Source organism: Aquarana catesbeiana, linkage group LG06 (assembly GCF_042186555.1).
Source record: "Aquarana catesbeiana isolate 2022-GZ linkage group LG06, ASM4218655v1, whole genome shotgun sequence".
In the NCBI taxonomy this organism is placed as follows: Eukaryota; Metazoa; Chordata; class Amphibia; order Anura; family Ranidae; genus Aquarana; species Aquarana catesbeiana.
Genome location: NC_133329.1, coordinates 365,927,452 through 365,950,722, shown reverse-complemented (window position 1 = coordinate 365,950,722; position 23,271 = coordinate 365,927,452). Strand labels below are relative to the sequence as shown.

At 40.9% G+C, this 23,271-nt stretch overlaps 1 protein-coding gene across 8 annotated transcripts in view; it reads left to right on the top strand.

Annotated features, from left to right (window-relative positions):
• The window catches only part of FMNL2 (formin like 2), a 342,363-nt gene that overhangs the window by 283,247 nt on the left and 35,845 nt on the right, over positions 1-23,271 (top strand). For 5 of the 8 annotated variants that reach the window (XM_073634147.1, XM_073634145.1, XM_073634151.1 and 2 more), the window contains exons 13-23: positions 925-1,026; positions 3,464-3,815; positions 4,700-4,903; positions 10,249-10,269; positions 10,758-10,882; positions 11,336-11,538; positions 15,799-16,033; positions 16,234-16,302; positions 16,403-16,483; positions 18,246-18,375; positions 21,499-21,662. In XM_073634147.1, coding sequence (XP_073490248.1) covers positions 925-1,026; positions 3,464-3,815; positions 4,700-4,903; positions 10,249-10,269; positions 10,758-10,882; positions 11,336-11,538; positions 15,799-16,033; positions 16,234-16,302; positions 16,403-16,483; positions 18,246-18,375; positions 21,499-21,662 — 1,686 coding nt within the window. The remainder of the gene's footprint in view (positions 1-924; positions 1,027-3,463; positions 3,816-4,699; positions 4,904-10,248; positions 10,270-10,757; positions 10,883-11,335; positions 11,539-15,798; positions 16,034-16,233; positions 16,303-16,402; positions 16,484-18,245; positions 18,376-21,498; positions 21,663-23,271) is intronic. The other 3 variants (XM_073634150.1, XM_073634152.1, XM_073634153.1) reach the window with 1 other exon arrangement.

Genomic DNA, 23,271 nt, shown 5'->3' with positions numbered 1-23,271 from the left:
GGATACATCCGAATCTCCGAATAACCAAAAATTCGTCCGAATTTGTATTCGGACCGAAAGGAATTGAACATGTCTAATCCATAATACCAGTTTCGTACCCCCATCCCAAATGAAGCTTAGAATATTATGTTTATATGGCTCATGCATACTCCAGCACCAGTTTTGGCAGATGACACTGAACCTGTTAGTATATTCTTGGTTTGTGTGAGAAAATTAGGGCAAATGAAAAAGTCCTTGCAAATGCAGGGAAAAGGAAACAAACTCCATGCTAATAGCACTCTTGCTAGGAATCATGTTCAAGACCCCAGTGACCCCCCCCAAGACCTCAAGTCAGCCATTTAGATATTAACATGGACCCAAAATATGTTTGTTATAGTCTATTCCAACCATTTCCGAAAACTCTCTTAATGTATGTTTGATAAAGGTTAGTACTAGCTGGAAATTTATATATGAACATTGTCTGACTAGGTTCATATACGGAGAAGTCGGCAGATAACATATAACTTTATTGAACCAAGCATACACACTGAAATAGAGAAAAAAAATCGAAAGAGATCATTTATTTACACCTTCCTGTTTGCATGTTTATGAGTACCCTGAAAAGAACATTGCAGCTGGGACTTGTCTGTTGGGTAATGGGTTAGAAATTGCAACACAGGGGTTCTGGGTTAATTTCTCACTACCTACCTTCATGTTTTATGTTTTGATAACACTTTGCCAGTATACAGGTGAACAGCTGACCGCTAAATCAGCCAGGGAACATGCCTCCTTCAAGAAGCCATACATGTTAAGCAGTTTTAGCATTCTACTCTACTCTACTGTGGCATAGAGTGATGTGAATGGTGTAATGCCTCATGCCATGGAAATTGAGGGAACCATGCAAATAAATAAAAATAAACTGTGTTTCTTTTGCTTTATTTTCAGCTTTCTGAAAAACTCCTAGACACAGAAAATGAAGCAATGGCAAAAATCGTAGAACTGGAAAAACAGCTCATGCAAAGACATAAAGAACTGGAAATTGCTTGGGTACGTTTCTTATTGTCTTGATATTACAATTTAAAAATGACCTCACCTAAATGTACAGAGAACATTGCCTATGCTGTAGAGATTTTCACAATAAGCTGAAACCTAACCTGTTACTACTTTGTTAAATCCCCCATCTTCCTTGACCTGCTATTTGTTGTACAGTGGTGTGAGTGACTGGCACAGTACAATGCCTTGCTATGTATCTGAGATACAAAACATGAACTGCTTTGGTGAAAGGAATACCGTAGACACTAAACCCGCTAACATTCCTGTTCTCTGTCTACTGTGTTCTTTATTTCTTTTTTTGTCACCAGGGTATCAGCTATACAATTATTCTGTTCTGTGTCCTGAACAAACTAATCTCTTGCTATAAAGGGTCATGTCTTGTGTTGGAACTCCCAGAGATATCTGCATGAAAGAATAATTAAGACTATTCTGAGGTGTTCTACAAGGAGCCAAAAAACTATTACTCAGGCAATTTTATTTTGGCCGTTGTATAGATCAGCCATTCCCAGCCAGGGTTGCATGGAGCCCTAGATTTCCTCTAGAGGTTGCTATGGGTTCCTTGACCTATTGCTAACAAATTATGTTACTCAGCAATTTTATTTTGGCAGTTGTATAGATCAGCCATTCTCAGCCAGGGTTGCATGGAACCCTAGGTTTCTCCAGAGGTTGCTAAGGGTTCCATGACCTATGGCTGATTGACCTTTATTTCCTGGTTCCTTCCTAATTTTGGGGCAAAACAGCCCTTGGCAGAGCAAGTGGTATGACATCAATGATATTTTTAGCTGCCTGAAAATGGAGAGCCCTCTCCCTACTGACCATCAAAGTAAGGCATTTTTCTCGAATGAATTTGTTAGAAGGGGTTCCCTATGACCTGAAAATAATTTTAAGGGTTCCCCTGGGGTAAAAAAGATTTAGAAAGGCTGGAATAGATTGTGGCTGTTCAGTGGGGAAAAGGCATTGTTACTAATACAAGTATGCATATGTTTTTGTACACTTGATAGAGCGGACAACACATAAAACTAGAAAACTGTTGGGTTGGGGTCTTTCTGTGTAGTAGCTTTGAAGAGTCTGTGCCGTCCAAAACTTCCCTATAAAGATTAATGGGATGCCAAACTTTTGTTTAAATGGAGTCCAACCAATGGAATACCATGTGGCCATGTTACAATACCATATGTAGCCACTGCTATTTGTAGCCCATAATTGCATCTTTTGGTTCCAGCGCTCCAGAAGGGTCTGACATTAAACAAATAGTTTTAATATAATTTTCTTTCATGAAAACCTGTAGAAAAATCTAAATGTGTAAACTGTTAAGGTACAAAACTGGTAGCATTACCTGCCTGGATTTATCTTAAGGTATCAGTCATCATAATGCAGCCCTCCTGAAGTGCCTCTGTTTCTAAGTGGTAAAAGAAAAGCATGATTACTGCTTTACACCATGGTGCCACCTGAGCAACCTGTTAAAAAGTACCTATATTGACATCTAGGGAAGTACCTATGTGTATGCACGCAGTGACTTTAAAAAGTCCCAATTTGCTTTGCATACGGTTGCTGGCAGATCACAAAAGCAACTAGGGCTTAGTCTACCATGGCCTGATATGACCATATCTGTACATCTGGTATGCACCAAATGTCTACATTGTTTATTAACATAACTTACATGATAAGTGTGTACTTTTAGCGCTCTGGCTATTGTTCTAGAATCTTTCCCTCCAGCTTGTGTAATATTGAATATCACCAAAGTCTATACAGTGGTTTTCAGCAGTCAGAACTCCAGTGCCAAGTAGTCAGCTGAGAGTTTAATGCAACAAAACAAGTGTAAAAGAGACCATTAACCTCAACCTTGAACTTCTAAAACTCAACCCCAACTTAAACTTTGTTTCGGATAGCGAGCAGCAAGGTTAGAGCCTCTGTCTAGTTTTTACTGCTGTCTTTGTCCCCACCCTGGAGATTTTATTTCCTGTTCCAAGGACACAACAGGAAAATAGAAAGAATCACCCCAAAGAGATGGGAAAACCTATGTTTCACAGATGTTACTGGAACAGGTGACCCCATTGGAAGACATCCCTTCTTCTGCTTGTGACAGCTGTAAAAGTTAGGATTTCCCTTCAGATTTTCTCCCTGTGACAGCAACCAGCATGAAAAATAATGGGTGGATTTGTCTGAACTGACAATGGCGAAGGTTCATCTTTTAAAAAAAAAAAAAAGATTATGGCTGAAATGTTTTCTTCAGCTACTGATGATTCAGCTACTTTTGTGTTTGCTTGGACATCTCCTTGGACAGGTTTGCTGAGAGCTACAGCAGGGCTCCCAGAAAACCTATCCATGATTTTTTTTATTTGTATGATATATTTATATTCTTTATTATTATTGTATTATATTTGCCCCATAACTGTACCCTGTCTTACCTCAACTGCCTCCTGTTTCCACGCAGGATGTCTGTAAAGATGCAAACACGCAAGTCAGCACACTGCGGAAAATGGTCAAGGAGAAGGAGGAAGCCATTCAGAGACAATCCACTCTGGAAAGAAAGATCCATGAGTTGGAAAAACAGGGGACTCTTAAAATTCAGAAAAAAGGTGATGGAGATATATCTATCATGCCACTGGTGACAGGTGGTTTGCCATCAGGAGCAGAAGTGGTGCCTGGAGCATCAACGGGCACCGGTATCCCACAAACTGGACATCCTGTGCCTGCTGGAGCACCTACAATTGTATCAGGAAGTTCTGTGTCTTCAGCAGCAACTCCTGCACCTCTACCTCCTTCGTCTGCAGAGTCTGGGGAAGGTAGGTGAACAAAGTATCCTATACATTTGTAAGAGGAGTTTTCTGAAATGCGCTTCATGTAGTAATACATCTGTAAGCCTAATCCACAAAACTGCCAACGCTAAAAACAGTGTAGTCCTGGTCATGCTAGTTCTAATTTAACACCAATGAGAAAAGTCACATTGTTTAAAAATTGTTAATTTAGGACTCCTATAGACATTGGTTAAGTGGTAGGATATATGTTAGAAGATATAAGCCTTGAATTTTGCCTGCATCTCCTCCAAGAGACATGATTTAAAGGAGAAGTGTGGCCTAAGCTCTTTTGGCCATACTTCTGTGGGTCACAGGAGTGCACTTAGTTTTCCACTCCTGTAACCCAGATTCAGCTGACAGCAGGCTAAAGTCTGCTGTCGGCTGATGTCACAGAGCCATTTCAGGCTCTGCAGGGATCCCCACAATGTTGGGATCCACCCAATGTTGGGATCCACCCAGATATCTGACCGGAAGCTGGCTCAGCCACTCAGCATGCCGCTGTGCAGGTGAAGCAAAGACTGACCACGCTGGGATGGATGGGCTTACATGCCTGGCGTAGTCAGTTTGAAAAGGGAAAGCAGGGGGACTGGCAGGATCCCAAGGTATTCCACACAAAGGAAGCAATACAAAGAGAACAGGATACTTTTTAATACAAGTACACAGTACAAGAGACACATATCAGAAATATGAAATGTTGGGGTAACATGCGTTTTAATCACTTCCCTAGTGGATTGAGTGGATTCCCCAGTGAACTGACACAAACACAAGAATGACGTGCATAGCAACATCCAACAATCCTGTGTACAAGACAAAGCTGAAATTATGTTCTTGGTTTATGCATTATAATTATTATTTTTTTCTTTTTGTTACAGTGGAAATTGGTGCTACACCAGCAGCTATGCCGCCTGCACCCCCACCCCCACCTCCTCCTCCACCGCCTCCACCTCCACCCCCGCCACCACCTCCTCTACCAACTGCGGAGCCTCCAGTTCCTCCACCTCCTCCTCCACCACCAGGAGCTCCCCCTCTTCCAGGAACTGCCTCACCCACAGTTATATTTAACTCAGGACTAGCAGGTAACACAGTCGGGCTTCCTGATAAATTTATTTTACTGACGTACACTATTGTTAAAATAAAGCTTTTTTCCATCTTTTATTACTAAGAAGATTTTGTTTTCTCTTAAGTTTACATAGGTAGTCAGTTTAGATAGGATGCTAGTAAAGTTTATTCTGGTATAGAAATCTTGGTGCTTTAAGTCTTCAGTGCAGTGCCTTTGGTTCTCGCCAAGTACCCTCCAGACACTTACCATTTGGCTAAACCTTTGGCTGTCCCTTACACTTCCTAAAGTGTAACTTTCAAATGAATGAAAGTATAACTGGTCACTGGAACAGAAATCGAGGGAAATCATCCAAATAGGGAAACTAGTTCTGCTGGGATTTACCTTACTTTGAATGGATTTCCTCTCACTTCCTTTTGTGACTATAGGGCCTCATGCACACAGGGTGTTAGAAAAAACAAACGACAGGAAAAAGTGGCTGTAAAAACTAGCTTTTAGTAGCTTTCTGTATTGGCGTTAATGCACGTTTAACCGCGATAGCTTTTAGTGTCGTTTCTCTGCTTATGGCAGCCAACTGATTTGAATAGAAGTCACACCACAAGTCGGATCATGATGACCTGACTTGTGGTGCGGCTTGTGCGCTGAGGATCTTAAAGGGGAACCTTCGCCAAAATGAAGAAAAAACTGGCGTGGGGTTCCCCCTAAGAGCATAACAGACCCTTCGGTCTGGTATGGATTTTATGGGAAACCCCCATGCCAATTTTTTATTTTTCATTTTGTTCCCCCAAAAATCCATACCAGACCCTTACAGACCCTTATCCGAGCATGCAGCCTGGCAGGTCATGAAAGGGGGGGGGGGGTGAGAGAGTGCCCCCCCCGGGACCATACCAGGTCACATGCCCTCAACATGGGGGGGTGCTTTGGGGCACGTCACCGCCCTGGGCATGATGGGGCGTTGACGTCACAGAATCGGTCCATGCTCAGGAAGGATCATGACCATATGGTCAGAAACTGCCCACGTGCGTAGACCGGCACCTGGCTCAGCATCTCAGCAAGGCACTGAGAGCCTAAGCCAATCATTCCCGCACCCTAAACGGCCCAGCACTCAAGCAAGGAGGGGCAGAGCAGAGAGCTGGTGACTGACAGTCACCAGCTCTCTGCTCAGGGAGCTCTGAGAACCGAGCAATCAGCGGTGTTAGATCTATTGCTTCTCAGCCTTAGAGGCACCTGGGGACAGGTGCAGCATTGGACCTAGGTAGGTAAGATTATTAAATAAAAAGAAAACCCATACTTCTCTTTTAATTGAAGGCAAATCTCTCCCATGAAACACAGATGGCAGAAAAACCTGAAATAACCATTCGTTACTCTATCTGTAATGAAAAAAAAAGTTTTGCCTTAATTTCTACTTTAACACATAACCCCCCCTCCCAGCCCCAACACATATAGCTGAATTCAAGGCAGATTTTACCCCCTTCATGACTTTATTTAGTGTGCTACTGTAACTGGTAGTTGCACGGTCATGGAACGATGTACCTACATTTTATTTATATAATGTTTTTTACACAAATAGAGCAAACTAAATATGTTTTAAAAAAAATATATATATTTTTTACTTTCTGCTATAAAACATAGCCAATAAAAAAATTAGAATGTAGGCCAAATTTTTTCTGCTATATGTCTTTGGTTAAAAAAAAACAAACAACATATAATATAGTTACATATTCACTGTGAAGATAAATATTTTTAAATGCAAGTAATGTAAGTACCTGAATCTGTCTTGGTGCCAGTCTCATGTAATCCCTTGTACAATGGCACTCAAGACTGGCAGAGGGTGGGCCGGCAAGGGAAGCCAATCAGGTCTGCTGTGTGCACATGTGCTGATAACTGACATGCTGATTTTAAGAGAGAAGCGTAAACAGAGGGATGAGCTCTTCAGTCTTCTTATGCATTTTTATTGTCCAATCACAGGCTGGCTATGTGACCAAGCTTTGTTACTTAACTGAAGTAGAGAAAAGTCAGGTCACTGCTTGGAGTTTAGCTGTGACCTATTCCTGCCTTATCAGGTTCCATAAGCTATGTAGTTCTGCGCGGAACACTACCATGGCAGACCCCCTGTTACAAAAGAATTTGCTTTTAAGATCATTTAGAGCTATAAACTTACAATGGCCATAAATGGACCAATAAAACCAGCATTTCTTGTGATAATTGGATCATTCTGAGTTGCTTGTAATGCCCCATACACACGATCGGAAATTTGGCCAGCAAAAGACCGATGAGAGCTTTTGGTCGGAAAATGCGACCATGTGTATGCTCCATCTGATTTTTGCTGGCGGAATTCCAGCCAGCAAAAGATTGAGAGCATGTTCTCTATTTTTCGGTCGGAAAAAGTTCCGATCGGAAATTCCGATCGTCTGTAGCAATTCCGACGAGCAAAATTCCTACGCATGCTCGGAAACAATTTGACGCATGCTCGGAAGCATTGAACTTCATTTTCTCGGCTCGTCGTAGTGTTGTACATCACCGCGTTCTTGACGGTCGAAAGTTCAGTGAACTTTCCTTTGACCGTGTGTATGCAAGCCAAGCTTGAGCTGAATTCCGTCGGAAAAACCATCCAAGATTTTTCCCACGGAAATTCCGCTCGTGTGTATGCAGTATTAGTGTACAGGGAGATTTTCCTGCTTGGTAGAAATGAGGTCTATGAGAACCTTCACTCTCCAGTATAGAACAGTGAAGCATAAAAGTACCATATACATACCGCTGTCACTGCTAGGAGGGAGTTGCAGTGGGTTCTGGGGCTCTGTGGGATATCAGCTGTGCTGACCCATGCCTGCTAATATTTGTACCTGGAAGTCTAATGGAGAGCTAAAGCTTGTTTATTCCTGCAGCTGTTACTATTAATATTGATTCATTTACAGATCAAGCAGCACACATCTTCCTTTGTGCATTAGTGAACATTATTTTTTCATTTTTTTTTCCATGTAGTGAAGTTTATTTGTGGCATGATCAGTTTAGCTCCGAGCCTCGCAGGAAATATACGGCTGTGAGTCAGCTCATTCATATCATCAAGGGAAATGAGCGGACATATATTCTCATACTGACGCAGCTTGCTTTTATAAATATGGATAGACTGCATTAGACTTTCGGGTGTTTACCAATTGTACAGAAACATGGGAAGCGAAAATCATCAAATTCATTTTTCATGTTTAAAGCTGGACTCCAGGCAGCTGCAGTATAAACACCCTAATTAATGCAGTTATGTGTTCATTAAAAAATAACTTAAATGCAACTAATGTGAGTATCTGAAACGAATATTTATACTAGCCTTGGGGCAGCATTTGGAGCCAATCAGGCTCTGCAGCAATGCCCAAGGAATATATTGAAAGGAGGAGAGAAGGATGACACCTTCAGTATGCTTCTTCTCCTTAACTGTCCAGTCAGCAAGGTGAGGGCAGGTCTGGGTCCCACTGTAGTGTTCTAGCTGTAGTGGAGGTCATAGACCAGTCTATATTGTCTTGCAGGGGTTACAAATCTTTTGGTATTATACAATTCATTAATTGTATAACGTCTGAGGAAGGGAGATATGAAAGGTCCCAAAAACTTGCATCTTTAAGTCAGCTGTAATTTTTTTAACTGGACTGAAAATAAACATTAGAGAAAAAGAAAGACCTTATGCCACATCCCAATTATTATAGCATATCTTGCAATTAGCAGGAACCAGTCCTGCTGGTGGTGGACTTTATTGGCACCCACATAAGACAAATTTGTATAAAAATGTTACATTTTATTCTTGATCATTAAAAGATGACACCAATGCGTTGATACATGATTAAAAACAATACATTGGCATATGATACAGCGGTCCTACTAGGGACCATTATACAGACACCTCTTTACAGGGAAACATTCATGTGTGAAGATAGAGGTGTGTGTATTTTCATCCGCTGGTCCCAAATATTTGATATTTTTATACAAATTTGTCTCATGTGGGTGCCAATAAAGTCCACCACCAGCAGGACTGGTTCCTGCTAATTGAAAATAAACATTAGTCTTCCTAAAGTTTTTAGATATACTATACAAGAGAGCACCTTAACGTTAATAGTATTAATAGTGTTTGTTACATACATAGTTACATAGTTAGGTTGAAAAAAGACACAAGTCCATCTAGTTCAACCATAAAAATAAATAAATAATATCAAACAGTCCCATATACCCAATCCTATACCCACAGTTGATCCAGAGGAAGGCGAAAAACCCCAGAAAAGCAGGATCCAATTTGCTACAGCAGGGGAAAAAAATTCCTTCCTGACCCCCAAGAGGCAATTGGATTTTCCCTGGATCAACTTTATTTGTATTTGTAGATGAAATCTCTTTTCCTCTAGGCGTAAAGAGTGCCCCCTTGTCCTCTGTGTTGACCGTAAAGTGAATAACTCAACACCAAGTTCACTATATGGACTCCTTATATATTTGTACATGTTGATCATATCCCCCCTTAATCTCCTCTTTTCAAGAGAGAATGAATTCAGTTCCTCTAATCTTTCCTCATAGCTGAGTTCCTCCATGCCTCTTATCAGTTTGGTTGCCCTTCTCTGCACTTTCTCCAGTTCCCCGATATCCTTTTTGAGAACCACTGTCCAAAGCTGAACTGCATATTCCAGATGAGGTCTTACTATTGATTTGTACAGGGGCAAAATGATGTCTTTCTCTCTCTCTGGAGTCCATACCTCTCTTATTACAAGAAAGGACTTTGCTCGCTTTGGAAACTGCAGCTTGGCATTTCATGTTATTATTGAGCTTACGATCTACCAAAGCCCCCAGATCCTTCTCCACTACGGATGCCCCCAGTTGTACTCCTTCTAGTATGTATGATGCATGCATATTCTTAGCCCCCCAAGTGCATAACTTCACATTTATCAACATTAAACCTCATCTGCCACATAGTCGCCCAATTAGATTAATGCATTCAGGTTGACTTGTAAATTGGAGACATCCTGTAAGGACGTTATTCCACTGCATAGTTTGTTGTCATCTGCAAATCCAGTGGTACCATTCCCGTCATTAATGAGTCCCTAAAAATTAGAAACAATGGCTTTGAAATGACAGAGCTCAACATAATAACCTGCCTGTTTACTGTATGTTTATTAATCAGAAGTATTAGGCAATGCTGACATATACTTCATTAGAAATGTATATTTCAATAACAGGTCCACTTTAAAGGAGTACCCCGTTTCAGTAACTTCTAATTTGCGAGTTGTGATCATTTATGTATCTTGATATTACATGTGTCCTGAGGTTTTGTGTTTTACCTGCTATGTGCTATAATGTATAACACTAATTTCTCCTCTTGCTTTTGTGCTTCCTCTTAAGATGGACCGATCAAGCTGTTCTGTAGGTTTTTCCATTGTTCTTTTAGAAACTGTGTTCATTGCTTTAATGTTTATTTTTAAAAATGAAGTATGTACATGACAACATTCCAGAGGAAGATTTACCCTTTCTCCAGCTGCCCATAGAACAATCAAATCTGCCACTTAACATCTTCAGTGTTCCCCAATTTAGGTCTAAGACCTAAAAAAAAAACAAAACAAAAAAAAAAAACACGACTGCCACAGCACATCAGGGACTGTTGTCAAGTATATAAATAAAATAAACTGTCCCCTTTTTATGGACCGTTTTCTTTATCTTTGTGGAAACCTGGGGTTTATTATCTGTTTAATATGCTGGCAAAAGTCACTATCACTTTTCTTTATGATCCCTGGTCGAACAAACTCACTTACATGTTCATTGTATCAGCTATGCATGTTCTGTATGTGTTTGCATATTTTGTGATTTGGTTTGAAAATAAAAGTATATCCCCATCTACTGTTTTTCTTGCACAGCTGTGAAAATTAAGAAGCCCATCAAGACAAAGTTTAGGATGCCAGTATTCAACTGGGTTGCTCTAAAACCCAACCAGATCAATGGCACAGTCTTCAATGAAATTGACGATGAAAGGATACTTGAGGTATGAACCGCAGATGTGCATGAAATAAAAAATGAGTGTACTATATCACCTCTGAGAAAATGGGTAATAGCCCAAGTCCAGTCTTTCTTAGATCATGGCCATTCTTAGACTTCAGTCTTCCCTCGTTCCCCAAGTCTATGTAAAAACATTGCCTAGCTAAAAGCATATACAAGCTAATTGCTGGTCTGAGTTCACACAGACCTTAGAAATATCAATATGATATATTGATATGATTATTTTCCAGAGATTTAGAACATCTTATGTTGCCAGGATAAAGGGATTCCAAAAGGGAAATATGCAAATCTAGTCTTGTTGGAATGAAGAAAGCAATCAAATTGGTTCAAACTACCTAATCTATTTTCTGTCTTATTACAGCATTTTTTTTCCCTTATAGTTGGAAAAACAGCATAGCATCAATTGTAATTATGATGTAACCACAATTTCTTTATCTAGGATTTAAACGTTGACGAATTTGAAGACATTTTTAAGACAAAGGCCCAGGGCCCGCCCATTGATGTCACCTCCAGCAAGCAGAAAGTAACACCTAAAGGCTCCAACAAGGTGACATTGCTTGATGCCAACAGAGCCAAGAACCTGGCCATAACCTTGAGGAAAGCAGGCAAGACAGCAGAGGAAATCTGTCGAGCCATTCAGCAGTAAGTCGTGAAGTTCTGGGAATAAAAATACTGCAGATTAGGAGATTACTGCAGATCTCGTTATGTAATTGACTCAGCACAGTGCTTTTCCAGGTTCTGACGATCTGTCCCCTGAGCGCATGAGTTTTATTTGTGTAAAGGTGTTCCTGACATCATTATTTCCAGCACTGGAAGGACCAGAGACTTATTAAAGATTTATTACAGGAGCAGGAATAAATAAGTAAAAGTTTCAAGAATTTGCAAATACCTATTAGTTAAAGAGACCAAATCGCTAAACCATTCATTTCAGCAAAATATTCCCGAAAGATTATACAGTATCTCACAAAACTGAGTACACCCCTCACATTTTTGTAAGTATTTTATTATATATTTTCATGTGACAACACTGAAGAAATGACACTTTGCTACAATGTAAAGTAGTGAGTGTACAGCGTGTATAACAGTGTAGCAGTATCAGCAGTATAATCGGAATCCAAAGGGTATGTCAGTGGTAAGCCAGGTCAGCAACAGATGATTAAACGGGATACAGGCAGGTCACTGGGAAACAGCTGAAGACCAGTCAGCATTGAGCAAGGGTCAGAGCACCCTTTAAATAGGCCGTCTGGCATCAAAGGGGACTGTGGACGCACTCCCGCATTTCAGGTTCCGTATGCGCACACGTGTGCACCCGATGCGCTACAGCAATTCTCTTACAGCAGTATTCCAACATGCTAACGACCCCACACACCTCCAAGACCATTGCCTTGCTAAAGAAGCTGAGGGTAAAGGTGATGGACTGGCCAAGCATGTCTCCAGGCCTAAACCCTATTGAGCATCTGTGGGGCATCCTCAAATGGAAGGTGGAGGAGCGCAAAGTCTCTAACATCCACCAGCTCCGTGATGTTGTCATGGAGGAGTGGAAGAGGACTCCAGTGGCAACCTGTGAAGCTCTGGTGAACTCCATGCCCAAGAGGGTTAAAGCAGTGCTGGAAAATATTGGTGGCCATGCAAAATATTGACACTTTGGGCCCAATTTGGACATTTTCACTTAGGGGTGTACTCACGTTTGTTGCCAGCGGTTTAGACATTAATGGCTGTGTGTTGAGTTATTTTGAGGGGACAGCAAATTTACACTGTTATACAAGCTGTATACTCACTACTTTACATTGTGGTAAAGTGTAATTTCTTCAGTGTTGTCACATGAAAAGATATAATAACATTTTTTACAAAAATGTGAGGGGTGTACTCACTTTTGTGAGATACTGTATATGCTGTTAACATATTCTGTGCATGGTATTTGCGTAGATATCAAAAAGCCCCAAGACTGCTGCTGGGTGCTGCCATCTTAGATGTGATGTCACCAGCCCTAGCAGACTCAGAGTTGTCACTCAAGTGACACACTATGGTATTCCTCATCACTCCTCCCCAGCAGCTACATAAAAATATATCTTGGGACGTGGAGAGGGGTGGAGGAGCTGGACCAGTACAGAGAGTAATTACACACTCCAAAAAGAAGAGGGGGCTGTGATGTGCAGGGGGGGGGGGTAGAGAGATGGGCTAGGGAATGCTGGAGTAGTTAAATTATCTAGCAGTGTAGTTGCAGATTAGATGCTCCAGTGCCAACATTATAATACGGAAATCAGTAATCCATTGTCTTTGTGGTTTTTCTCTTGGTTATCAAAAGATTGTGCATCCTATTGATATATGACATTTCAAGGTCCCTCCAGACACTGTGTCTCTCCTGCAGAGATCTTTGCCACTACATGCTGTTTGGCGTCTGGGTTCTTATTGTTTCACACCGTCGGTGAACAATGGATTGGCTTATTTGTCTCTATGACAGAGTTGTGAATATAATGGACGTTTTTAACACTTGCACTACGTGGATGAGATAGACGTCATTCATAAATATTATGTACAACCCCTGGCAAAAATTATGGAATCGCCAGTCCCTGAGGATGTTCCTTCAGTTGTTTATTGTTGTAGAAAAAAAGCAGATCACAGACATGGCCAAAAACTAAAGGCATTTCAAATGGCAACTTTCTGGCTTTAAGAAACACTAAAAGAAATCAAGAAAAATAATTGTGGTGGCCAGTAACAGTTAGATTTATAGAACAAGCACAGGGAATAAATTATGGAATCACTCAATTCTGAGGAAAAAATTATGGAATCACCCTGTAAATTTTCATTACAAACACTAAAACCTGCATCAGATTAAATCTGCTTGTTAGTATGTAGGTAAAAAGGAGTGATCACACCTTGGAGAGCTGTTGCAACAAGTGGACTGACATGAAGCATGGCTCCAACACCAGAGATGTCAATTGAAAAAATGGAGAGGATTATCAAACTCCTTAAAGAGGGTAAATCATCACGCAGTGTTGTACAAGATGTTGGTTGTTCACAGTCGGCTGTGTCTAAAACATGGACCAAATACAAACAACATGGGAAGGTGGTTAAAGACAAGCATACTGGTAGACCAAGGAAGACATCAAAGCGTGAAGACAGAAAACTTAAAGTAATATGCCTTGAAAACAGAAAACGTACAACAAAACAAATGAGGAACAAATGGGAGGAAACTGGAGTCAACATCTGTGACCAAACTGTAAGAAACCGCCTAAAGGAAATGGGATTTACATACAGAAAAGCTAAAAGAAAGCCATCTCTAACACCTAAACACAAAAAAAAAAGGTTACAATGGGCTAAGGAAAGGCAATCGTGGACTGTGGATGATTGGATTTCTGTCTTGACGCTTTGATGTCTTCCTTGGTCTACCAGTATGCTTGCCTTTAACCACCTTCCCATGTTGTTTGTATTTGGTCCATGTTTTAGACACAGCAGACTGTGAACTACCACCATCTTGTACAACACTACGTGATGATTTACCCTCTTTAAGGAGTTTGATAATCCTCTCTTTTTTTTCAATTGACATCTCTGGTGTTGGAGCCATGCTTCATGTCAGTCCACTTGTTGCAACAGCTCTCCAAGGTGTGATCACTCCTTTTTACCTACATACTAACAAGCAGATTTAATCTAATGCAGGTGTTTGTGTTTGTATTGAAAATTTACAGGGTGATTCCATAATTTTTTCCTCAGAACTGAGTGATTCCATAATTTATTCCCTGTGCTTGTTCTATAAATCTAACTGTTACTGGACACCACAGTTATTTTTCTTGATTTCTTTTAGTGTTTCTTAAAGCCGGAAAGTTGCCATTTGAAATGCCTTTAGTTTTTGGCCATGTCTATGATCTTCTTTTTTTCTACAACAATAAACAACTGAAGGAACATCCTCAGGGACTGGTGATTCCATAATTTTTGCCAGGGGTTGTATATGCTACTATTGTGCATTTTATCTGAGCACAAGAACAGCTATTTTGTTTCCCTGAAAATTATTATTATTATTATTATTACTTCTGCTATCTAACGATTTAACTATTGCACGAATTGTATTGTGTAGGGTATTTAGCTTCAGGAAATAAAATTAGAAGAATTAAAATTACTCAGCAGACAATGAAACAAATGGTGAGTCTCAAGACAAGGCAAGCCGAGAGTGGGACTGTTAGTGCTGTTTGGACTGGAGTGGACTGAAGGGACCACCTGCCATGGAGAGAGACTGTCACTGTGACTCAGGAGGGGGATGTGTTGGTGATCTGTGCTGCTGCACACTGCTCAATTTCATGTGTGTGTGTGCCTGTCCATTCTAATTTCCTGACCTCCTGAGTCCTGTCCCTGAGCCACTTACTTACTATATTGAAAATAAAATTAAACATTTTCTGTAGTATCTACTTTACACCATAATGCTAATTGCATATTGTACTTATTTGTAGCCAAAATACTAACATTTGCACTTAAAACTGTAATTTTGTAACTTTTGGAAATGCCAGTAAAAACTTGGCTGTGCCAGTAAATTTTGGGTGTCGTGTCAGTAACTTTCAGTCTGGTAGGTTGGCAACACTGGCAGTGACTGTGCTGATAACCCACCTAAATGTAGTGAAGTAGCCTTGTATGGCTGCTGTGGGTGACAACACTGCAGTGAATTCAGTGCAAGCCCTGTAGCATTGTCACTTTCCAGGAGGAAGACTAGAAGGCTGGCAGGATTACCAGTAACTTTTGAAAAGAGGAAACACTAATTTGGTAAATACAATTTTTGCACTTGCAGGTATTTTATTTCTATGAAATTTTTGCATTTTGAGAATAGCTGTACTTTAATTTATTAATGTAATCACTGCCTGTATTCTCATTATATTTCCTTATATCTTATATCTTATTTATTGACTCCACGCTTAGGTTTGACCTGAAAACGCTTCCTGTGGACTTTGTGGAATGTTTGATGAGGTTCATGCCCACAGAGGCAGAGGTGAAGGTTTTACGGACTTATGAGCGGGAAAAAAAGCCTATGGAGAACTTGACGAACGAAGATCGCTTTATGATGCAGTTCAGCAAGATAGAGCGTCTGATGCAGAAGATGACCATCATGGCGTTCATTGGAAACTTCTCCGAAAGCATCCAGATGTTAACACCGGTATAGATAAAGAGTCAGGTTTTTCTAACCTTGAATCATTAAAGTACTGACTGTACTTAGTAGCTTAAGGTTAAATAGTCACTGCTCTCCATTGTTCTGCACCAGCTTTTATGAGTTCACAATTTAGTTATTTGAGTTGACATTTGAAATTTACAAATTATATTTTTGACTGAACTACTATTTTGTTATGTTTATTCTAGCAACTTCATGCAATAATAGCTGCCTCGGTCTCCATTAAGTCTTCTCAGAAGCTAAAGAAAATACTAGAGGTGTGTTATGGATTTGTACAGAAATATGACCAGTAACATTATGTGTCAGCCCTATTTTGAGTTGAGCTGAAATATGACAAATTGTTTCCTTTTTATGCAGATTATCTTGGCCCTTGGGAATTACATGAACAGCAGTAAACGTGGAGCCGTGTATGGGTTTAAACTTCAAAGCTTAGACTTGGTAAGTAAGTAGGCCAATAATACATTAGCATCAGTGTAACTAGCAAAGGGGTAGAGACTACAAGTGTTCCTAGGACCCTAAAGTGGTTGTAAACCTCTAAAAAAGGTGAACAGAGCATGTCCCTCTAGTGTGCACTTGCCTAAATCAAAAGCACTTAGTGTGATTTCAGTCTGCTCTGTCATTCCTCTGCAATCTGCATAAATCACTTCTGACAGGTTATGCCAACACCACGGAATTTGGGAGAAGGCCCTGCCCCCCCCTTCCAGCACACAGAAAGTGATTGACAGCCCTAGCTCTGCTTTTCCCTATAGAACTGTGTAGAGAGGGGTGTGGTCCATATCCTTTACTCAGGTCTCAGATAACATTCACCTCCCTGCTCTCATGTTGTGCAGTGTGTAATGACAGGTCCCCGCACCCTTCCTGCTGGACCTGAGACATAGCCTTTGATATGTGTGTTTTAGAAGGCTGTAGAGAAGAGAGTGCTACAGATAAACAGGTATAAATTATGTAGGATATGTTTCATCTCTGCGTATCACCTGAGGCTTGTCACTTAAGTGGGTATATGTACGGGTTCATAAACACTTTATAGACAACTTGAACTGTGAAAGCTGTACCTTAAAGTGGTAGTAAACCACACTTTCTTTTTTTTCTTTTTTTTACATCCCCTGCAAGGTAAAGGCATCATGAAATATGAAATACTTACCTTAGAACAAAACCCTCCAGTGGCGCGCTGTCACCACTGACAGGGCTTCCATCTTCACCCAGTCTTCCTTCCGGGTCCGCATGCTCGGGCCGTCTAATTGGCCGAGCAGCGATGAGGTCACGGATTGCGGCACGGAGCTCTGAAGGGCTGGCACGAGTATGACGTTCCTTCAGAGCGCATGTGTCGACGACAGTTCAAGTTTAGGAGGTATTTACTGTACCTACAGGTAAGCCTTATTGTAGACTTACCTGTAGGTGCAAGTCAAAAAGAAGACTATAATACCACTTTAAATATGAAAACAAAGGGCAAAGGAATAGACACCAGCTTTACCTGTGATCTCCCTGCAGCTGATCTTTCTGCATTACTGACTTGATAGATGCTGGACTTTGCTTCCTCATATCAGAGCTGCTCCCCTGATGACTGGTGATCAGATGACTGATAAAAGAAAAATCAAGCAGCAGCAGGGGGTGCAGAAAGCATAGATGCCAAGAATTAATGAAGCAGAAGCAGGGGGAGCATTGCACTGCAGGTATGGCTTCCTCTCCAGCAAGGAGATCAGTGAGCAACGCAGTAGTGACATCAACAAGTCCCACTCCAAAATACTTGTTGATCCTGACATAAAGGTTCCTTATCAGGTGGTTCCTGTTGTGGGGTCGCTCTGTCCCAATTTCCACGGTTATTCTTTTACATGCACCCCTAAAGGGAACAGCACACATTGCTATTGAAACACACTACTTAGCCAGTATCCACAGTTTTCGCTATCAGGAAGCCAGTCCAGAGCAATGGCGGGCAACCAGTTCAGGAATGAGTTCATGTAGAAAGAAAGTGGCTGGATGAAGCTTGAGGACATAGGTAGAGATTGGGACATTAGCAGGGACTGAGATACAAAACAGGATGAAAAAGAGTGAAAACAGTGTCTTATGGAAGAAAAAAGGCATTTGTTTACGAACTGCTTTAGCAAATTAAATGTCAGTTAGGATTCATATCTACGTTAAAACATTTGTGTATAAAATGTTTTAGATGTATTGTAATCAATCGTATCTGTTTTATTTTATACAGCTTCTGGACACCAAGTCAACAGACAGAAAACAGACATTGTTGCACTATATATCCAATGTTGTACGGGAAAAGTACTCGCTAGCCGCTCTGTTCTTCAATGAGCTCCACTATGTGGAGAAAGCTGCCGCAGGTACGATCATTTATAGGATTACTATCCTCGGCTGGTTCTCATTAAAGCTTTGTCACTCTGAAGATACCCATAAATGGGAAGGAAGCTTCACTGTATGTTATAAATAAGTTGTTTTATTATGCTCAAACATGCTGATGTGTGATTTACGTTCTTATATGCACTTTTTTGCCCAATGTTTAATTACAGTAATTTGAAACGAGACGGCAAGGGGTTGTCTGGTACTACCGGAAAGGGGCAGAAATGTGGCAACATGGGGTTGTCTGGCACTTTTGGGAAGAAGCTACTTCCAAATATGAATGGAGCTGTGCTGTTATAGGACTGTAGTGTGACCTATGTGCCACGGGTTATAAAGTAGAGAGTGATACTAAAAATGTGCACAAGATGGCAGTAGAAACCATACGTGCAAAAAGCAAAAAACAGCTTTCAAAATGCAACTGTGAAAAACTATATCCAGGGCAAATAAAAATCTTGTATAACAAATAATGATAAATCAATCAGTGCTCATAGTAATAAACATCAACATCTCAATAAATATATAATGTCTCTAAAATAATCCGGGGATGCAGGTGTGAGGAGTGAAAAGTGGTGCTCCAATCTTAACTGTGCAAACTATGAAGTAAGTAACAGGTGTCTCTTCATTCCATGCAGTGACACCTCTATGTGAAGTGGCCTCTCACCTTACTACTGTAAGGTAACAGCATGGGAAAAATCAATAATTCCGAAAAATCATCTGTAGGTCTTTGCATGGATAGCTGGTGGCTACTATATGCTCTCTGTTTCTTTTAAGGGTCCTCCTCCCATTAATCAATACTAGGTGGTGGATGGTGGCTCCTCTATAGTGTAGTGCGTGGCGAAAATCACCCACACCTAGCCCACCCCCCCACCCCCAGGTCGGTCAGTCCCCATGCTGCAACACTTACCCCGGGCGACAGACAGGTGGCCGGCTAGCTTCCCCTGCGTCTCCTCTCCTTGCATCTCCTCCCTTCTCCTCCAGGTGGCCAGCGTAGCTTCCCCTTTTTGGCCAATCAGGAAAAGGGTCTCGGGCTGGGAGGAGAATTAGTGTGACATTAGCAAATATCCATTTGCTAGTGTCACACAACTGGGTGGGCTTGGAGCGCAGTGCTCTGCGCCCCGAGCCCATCCTGTTTTGGAGCCTATTAGAGCCTCTGGCTCTAATCACATGCTTCAACCCCCCCCCCCCCATTGGAATCCATGCATCCAGTGCCCTGCATGTAGATTAGGGGCAGGACGCATGGATAGGGGGGCGGCGCCCGTTAGGGAAGGGCCGCCACTGATACCCAGGCAACCCCAACTACAGTTCTGGAGTGGATTGCTGAAATAAACTTAGTGCATATCACCCAATTTCCACATCTTATTTCTCTTATCTTGTACCCCTCTTTTCTTTTTCTAATTTTCTTTCTCTTTCGCATCTTTTTCCTTCGCTATCCCTTTGTATCCACACAGGCCATATTCAGTTTGTTGTGAGAAGTCACCTTCAGATTTTCACATCACACAATTTTGCCCTCTTTTGCTTTTTCTTTTTTCCTCATCTTGTTTATATCTACAAACACTGATGTGGTATGTTGAAGCATTTTCACTTATGACATGATCATTGTACTCCCACCTCTGCACTATTACCTAAATGTGGATATCTTATTCTGTGACTTCTGTGCCACTGTAGTATTATCTCATGCTGAAACTTTAAAAAACATTTAATATTTAAACTTGTCAATTAAAAAGCATATAAAAATAAAAAACAAATCATTCACCAAAGTTTTTTTAGAGAAGAATAAAATAGTTTTAAAGCTGAAGTCCAGGCAGGTGTTAAATACATAAATTAAAGAAGAAGTTCTTTTGGCACTACTTCTCCTGTGCGTCACAAGAGTGCACATAGTTTTGCACTCCTGTGACCCAGATTCAATGGACAGTGGGCTACAGTCCACTGTCATCTGACGTCACAAAGCTGACATCCCGACAATAATACGGAGATCTGCCCCGATGCCTGACCGGCAGCTGGCTCAGCCTCTCAGTGCACCGCTAAGAGCTGGCCAATCCCGCCCTCTGCCCCTGCCTGGCACTCCAGTGAGCACTGGAGGGGCAGAGCAGTTAGCAGTGATTGACAGTCACCGCTGTGTGCTCAGAATGGACCCGAGAACTGAACGATCAGTGGTGTTTTCTCAGTTTTTAGTGTAGAGCCGGCGGGAGACAGCTGCAGCTCGGATCAGTGTTGCAGCCATCTAGGTGAGTATAAATGTTTTTTTTTTCAGATTCCACACTTCTCTTCTAATGGAGCTATATATTAATTAGTAGATCATCAAATAACTTTTCATACAAGCAGTGTAAGTACCCAAATTTGACTTGATAGAATCCTCTCACAGTCCCTGACAGCAGAGCTCAGGCTGGAAAAGAGGGAAGGGGAGCAGTTCTAGGAGCAAATCATGAGAGCTGTATGTAAATGCAGGAAAGAAGCAAGCTGAGAGAAGGAGAGAGCAAAGGGATGACCTTATTGCTCTGCTTCTGTTCCTTCAGTGTCCAGCAGGCTGAGAGTGAAGAGTTGACACCACTGTATTGCTTAACTGTAACGAAGTTAGTGATGTCCTCCTCTCAGCAATGCTCTGTAATGGGAGTATGTACTGTATATCTCAGGACTGAATGGATAGAGATTTGGGAAGTAAAATAGATCCCTTGTATTAGTCTCCTCTTTGTTCACGCCTTGTGTGTGTCATTTCAATATTTGCTGAAGTTTAGCTTTTTTTAAATGTAAGTCTTGTGCTATTAGATGATCTGTTTGAATTATTTTCCTCTGTTTTAATGGGCATGTACATTATAGCATAAAGCTATACATGTAGTCGCATGGTCTGACTGACCATCTGGTCTTCATGGCCAGATTCTTGCGCACACACATTCAAAAACGTGCAAAATAATCTGAGCTGAATGTTGGTTTTTACCTGTGCATGGTTTCCCCAAGTCCTGATACCATTTTTTTTATTTACTTGTACTGGACTTTTATTGTTATATAGTTTTTCTGTGCAGTGTGAGCTCCTTCACATGGCCTTAGAAGGTATTGCATTTATATTCCAATGTTTCACAAATTCCCAGTGAACCGTGAGTATTGTTTTGCAGTCTCCCTTGAAAATGTCCTATTGGATGTGAAAGAACTTCATCGAGGGATGGATCTGACAAAACGAGAGTACACCATGCACGATCACAACATAATGCTCAAAGAATTTATACAGAGCAATGAAGGGAGGCTGAAGAAGCTGCAGGATGATGCCAAAATCTCTCAAGTAAGTCAGTACCAAATGACATGTTTTTCCTTCTTTTAGGAGATATTTGATATCTGAAAGATGCCTAAACCCCAGATCTTTTACTTCTTTTTTTAAACTACCTGATGCCTCTGTCTGAATTATCTAGAACAGGAGTCTCCAGACTTTCTAAACAAAGGGCCAGTTTACTGTACTCTAAACTTCAAGGCAATGGGGGGTAGAACATGTCCCAGGCCCAGCATCAGTGAGAATAAACATGGTCTCAAGGTTGGTACTCATTAGTAGGAGGTACAGTATAGTAGCCCATCATTGGTATCCGTGGAAGAAATAGTGTCCCATTGCTGGTCTCAGTGGGAGGAATAGTGCTTCATATCATTGGAAGGAATAGTGCCCTAGGGGCCAGATAAAGGCTAGCAAAGGGCCACATCCAGTCCATGGGCCTCAGTTTGGAGACCCTTGATCTAGAACACTGTATACTGCACTCTGCATGCAGAGGAGGTAAATTCTGGGCCCCTGTTATAGTTTAATGGTCATTCCACCCAAATTAACATTTCAATTATTGGTGGAATTTGGTGGGTTGAATAACCTGCTGATTTCTTATACTTGTTTTCTAATAATGAATTCTACCATGTGTGGGTGGTACCTGTAATGTTTACTCTTGTCATTCATTTTCCTAATCTATGTCATGTAGTGGCAGATAAGATTTCCCAAACTGAAATTGGTTTACTAAAGGAGTAGAGCATGTCCACTTGCAAAGGAATTTTCACTTAGCTTAGTGAATGAGGTGAATTCGTTGACATCCAACATCCAATCTTGTTCAATCAAAAATCCTGTTTTTTTTTTTTTTTTACTTCTCCTTGCACATGATTGGGTATTTTTTCCAAAATGAATTTTCACTACATTCACTGAGCTAAGTAAAAATTATTTTGCAAAGTGAACCTGTTCTACTCCTTTAGTGAATGAATGCCAGAGTGTCTCCAACAATTCCTGTATCACAGGAGGGTGCAGTCCATCTAATGCCTCGTACATGCAAAGAGATTATCGGACGAATGACAGTACAGTTTTTTGGGGTTTTTTTGCATGCTAGTTTCCATATCGAAACTGAAGAGTTTACAAAAGTTACGAAAATTCTTGTACAACAGAATAAAATTTCAGATGTGATGTCATGTATTGTATTTGTATTGTAATTAAGGACGAAGACTGTACATATTAAACAAAAATCGTACAATCTGGTATTGTACGAGAAACAAACTCTTGTTTGTTCCTTCGGATAATATCGGATGAACTGTCGTGATCGGCTCTCGAAAGCTCTGTACTAACGATCAGATTATCGAACGATCGCTTTGAAAGCGGTATTTTTCGTCCAATTTTCTGATCGTGTGTACGGGCCTTAAGTGCAAACTGTCACAGCAGCTGTTATCTATAGACATACAGCAGGCAGCTGCGTCAGTATGATAGCTGGGGAATAGAAAACCAAATAAAAAGATAAAAGGACGGCAGATGAGAGCCAAAGACCCAAAATCACACCTGAAAAATATAATGAATCATTGATATAAAGGGACAGAAGTAATACAAAGTGTATAGGTATATGCGTTTGACTCTGTAGTACTGCTTTTTTTGCCATTATTAC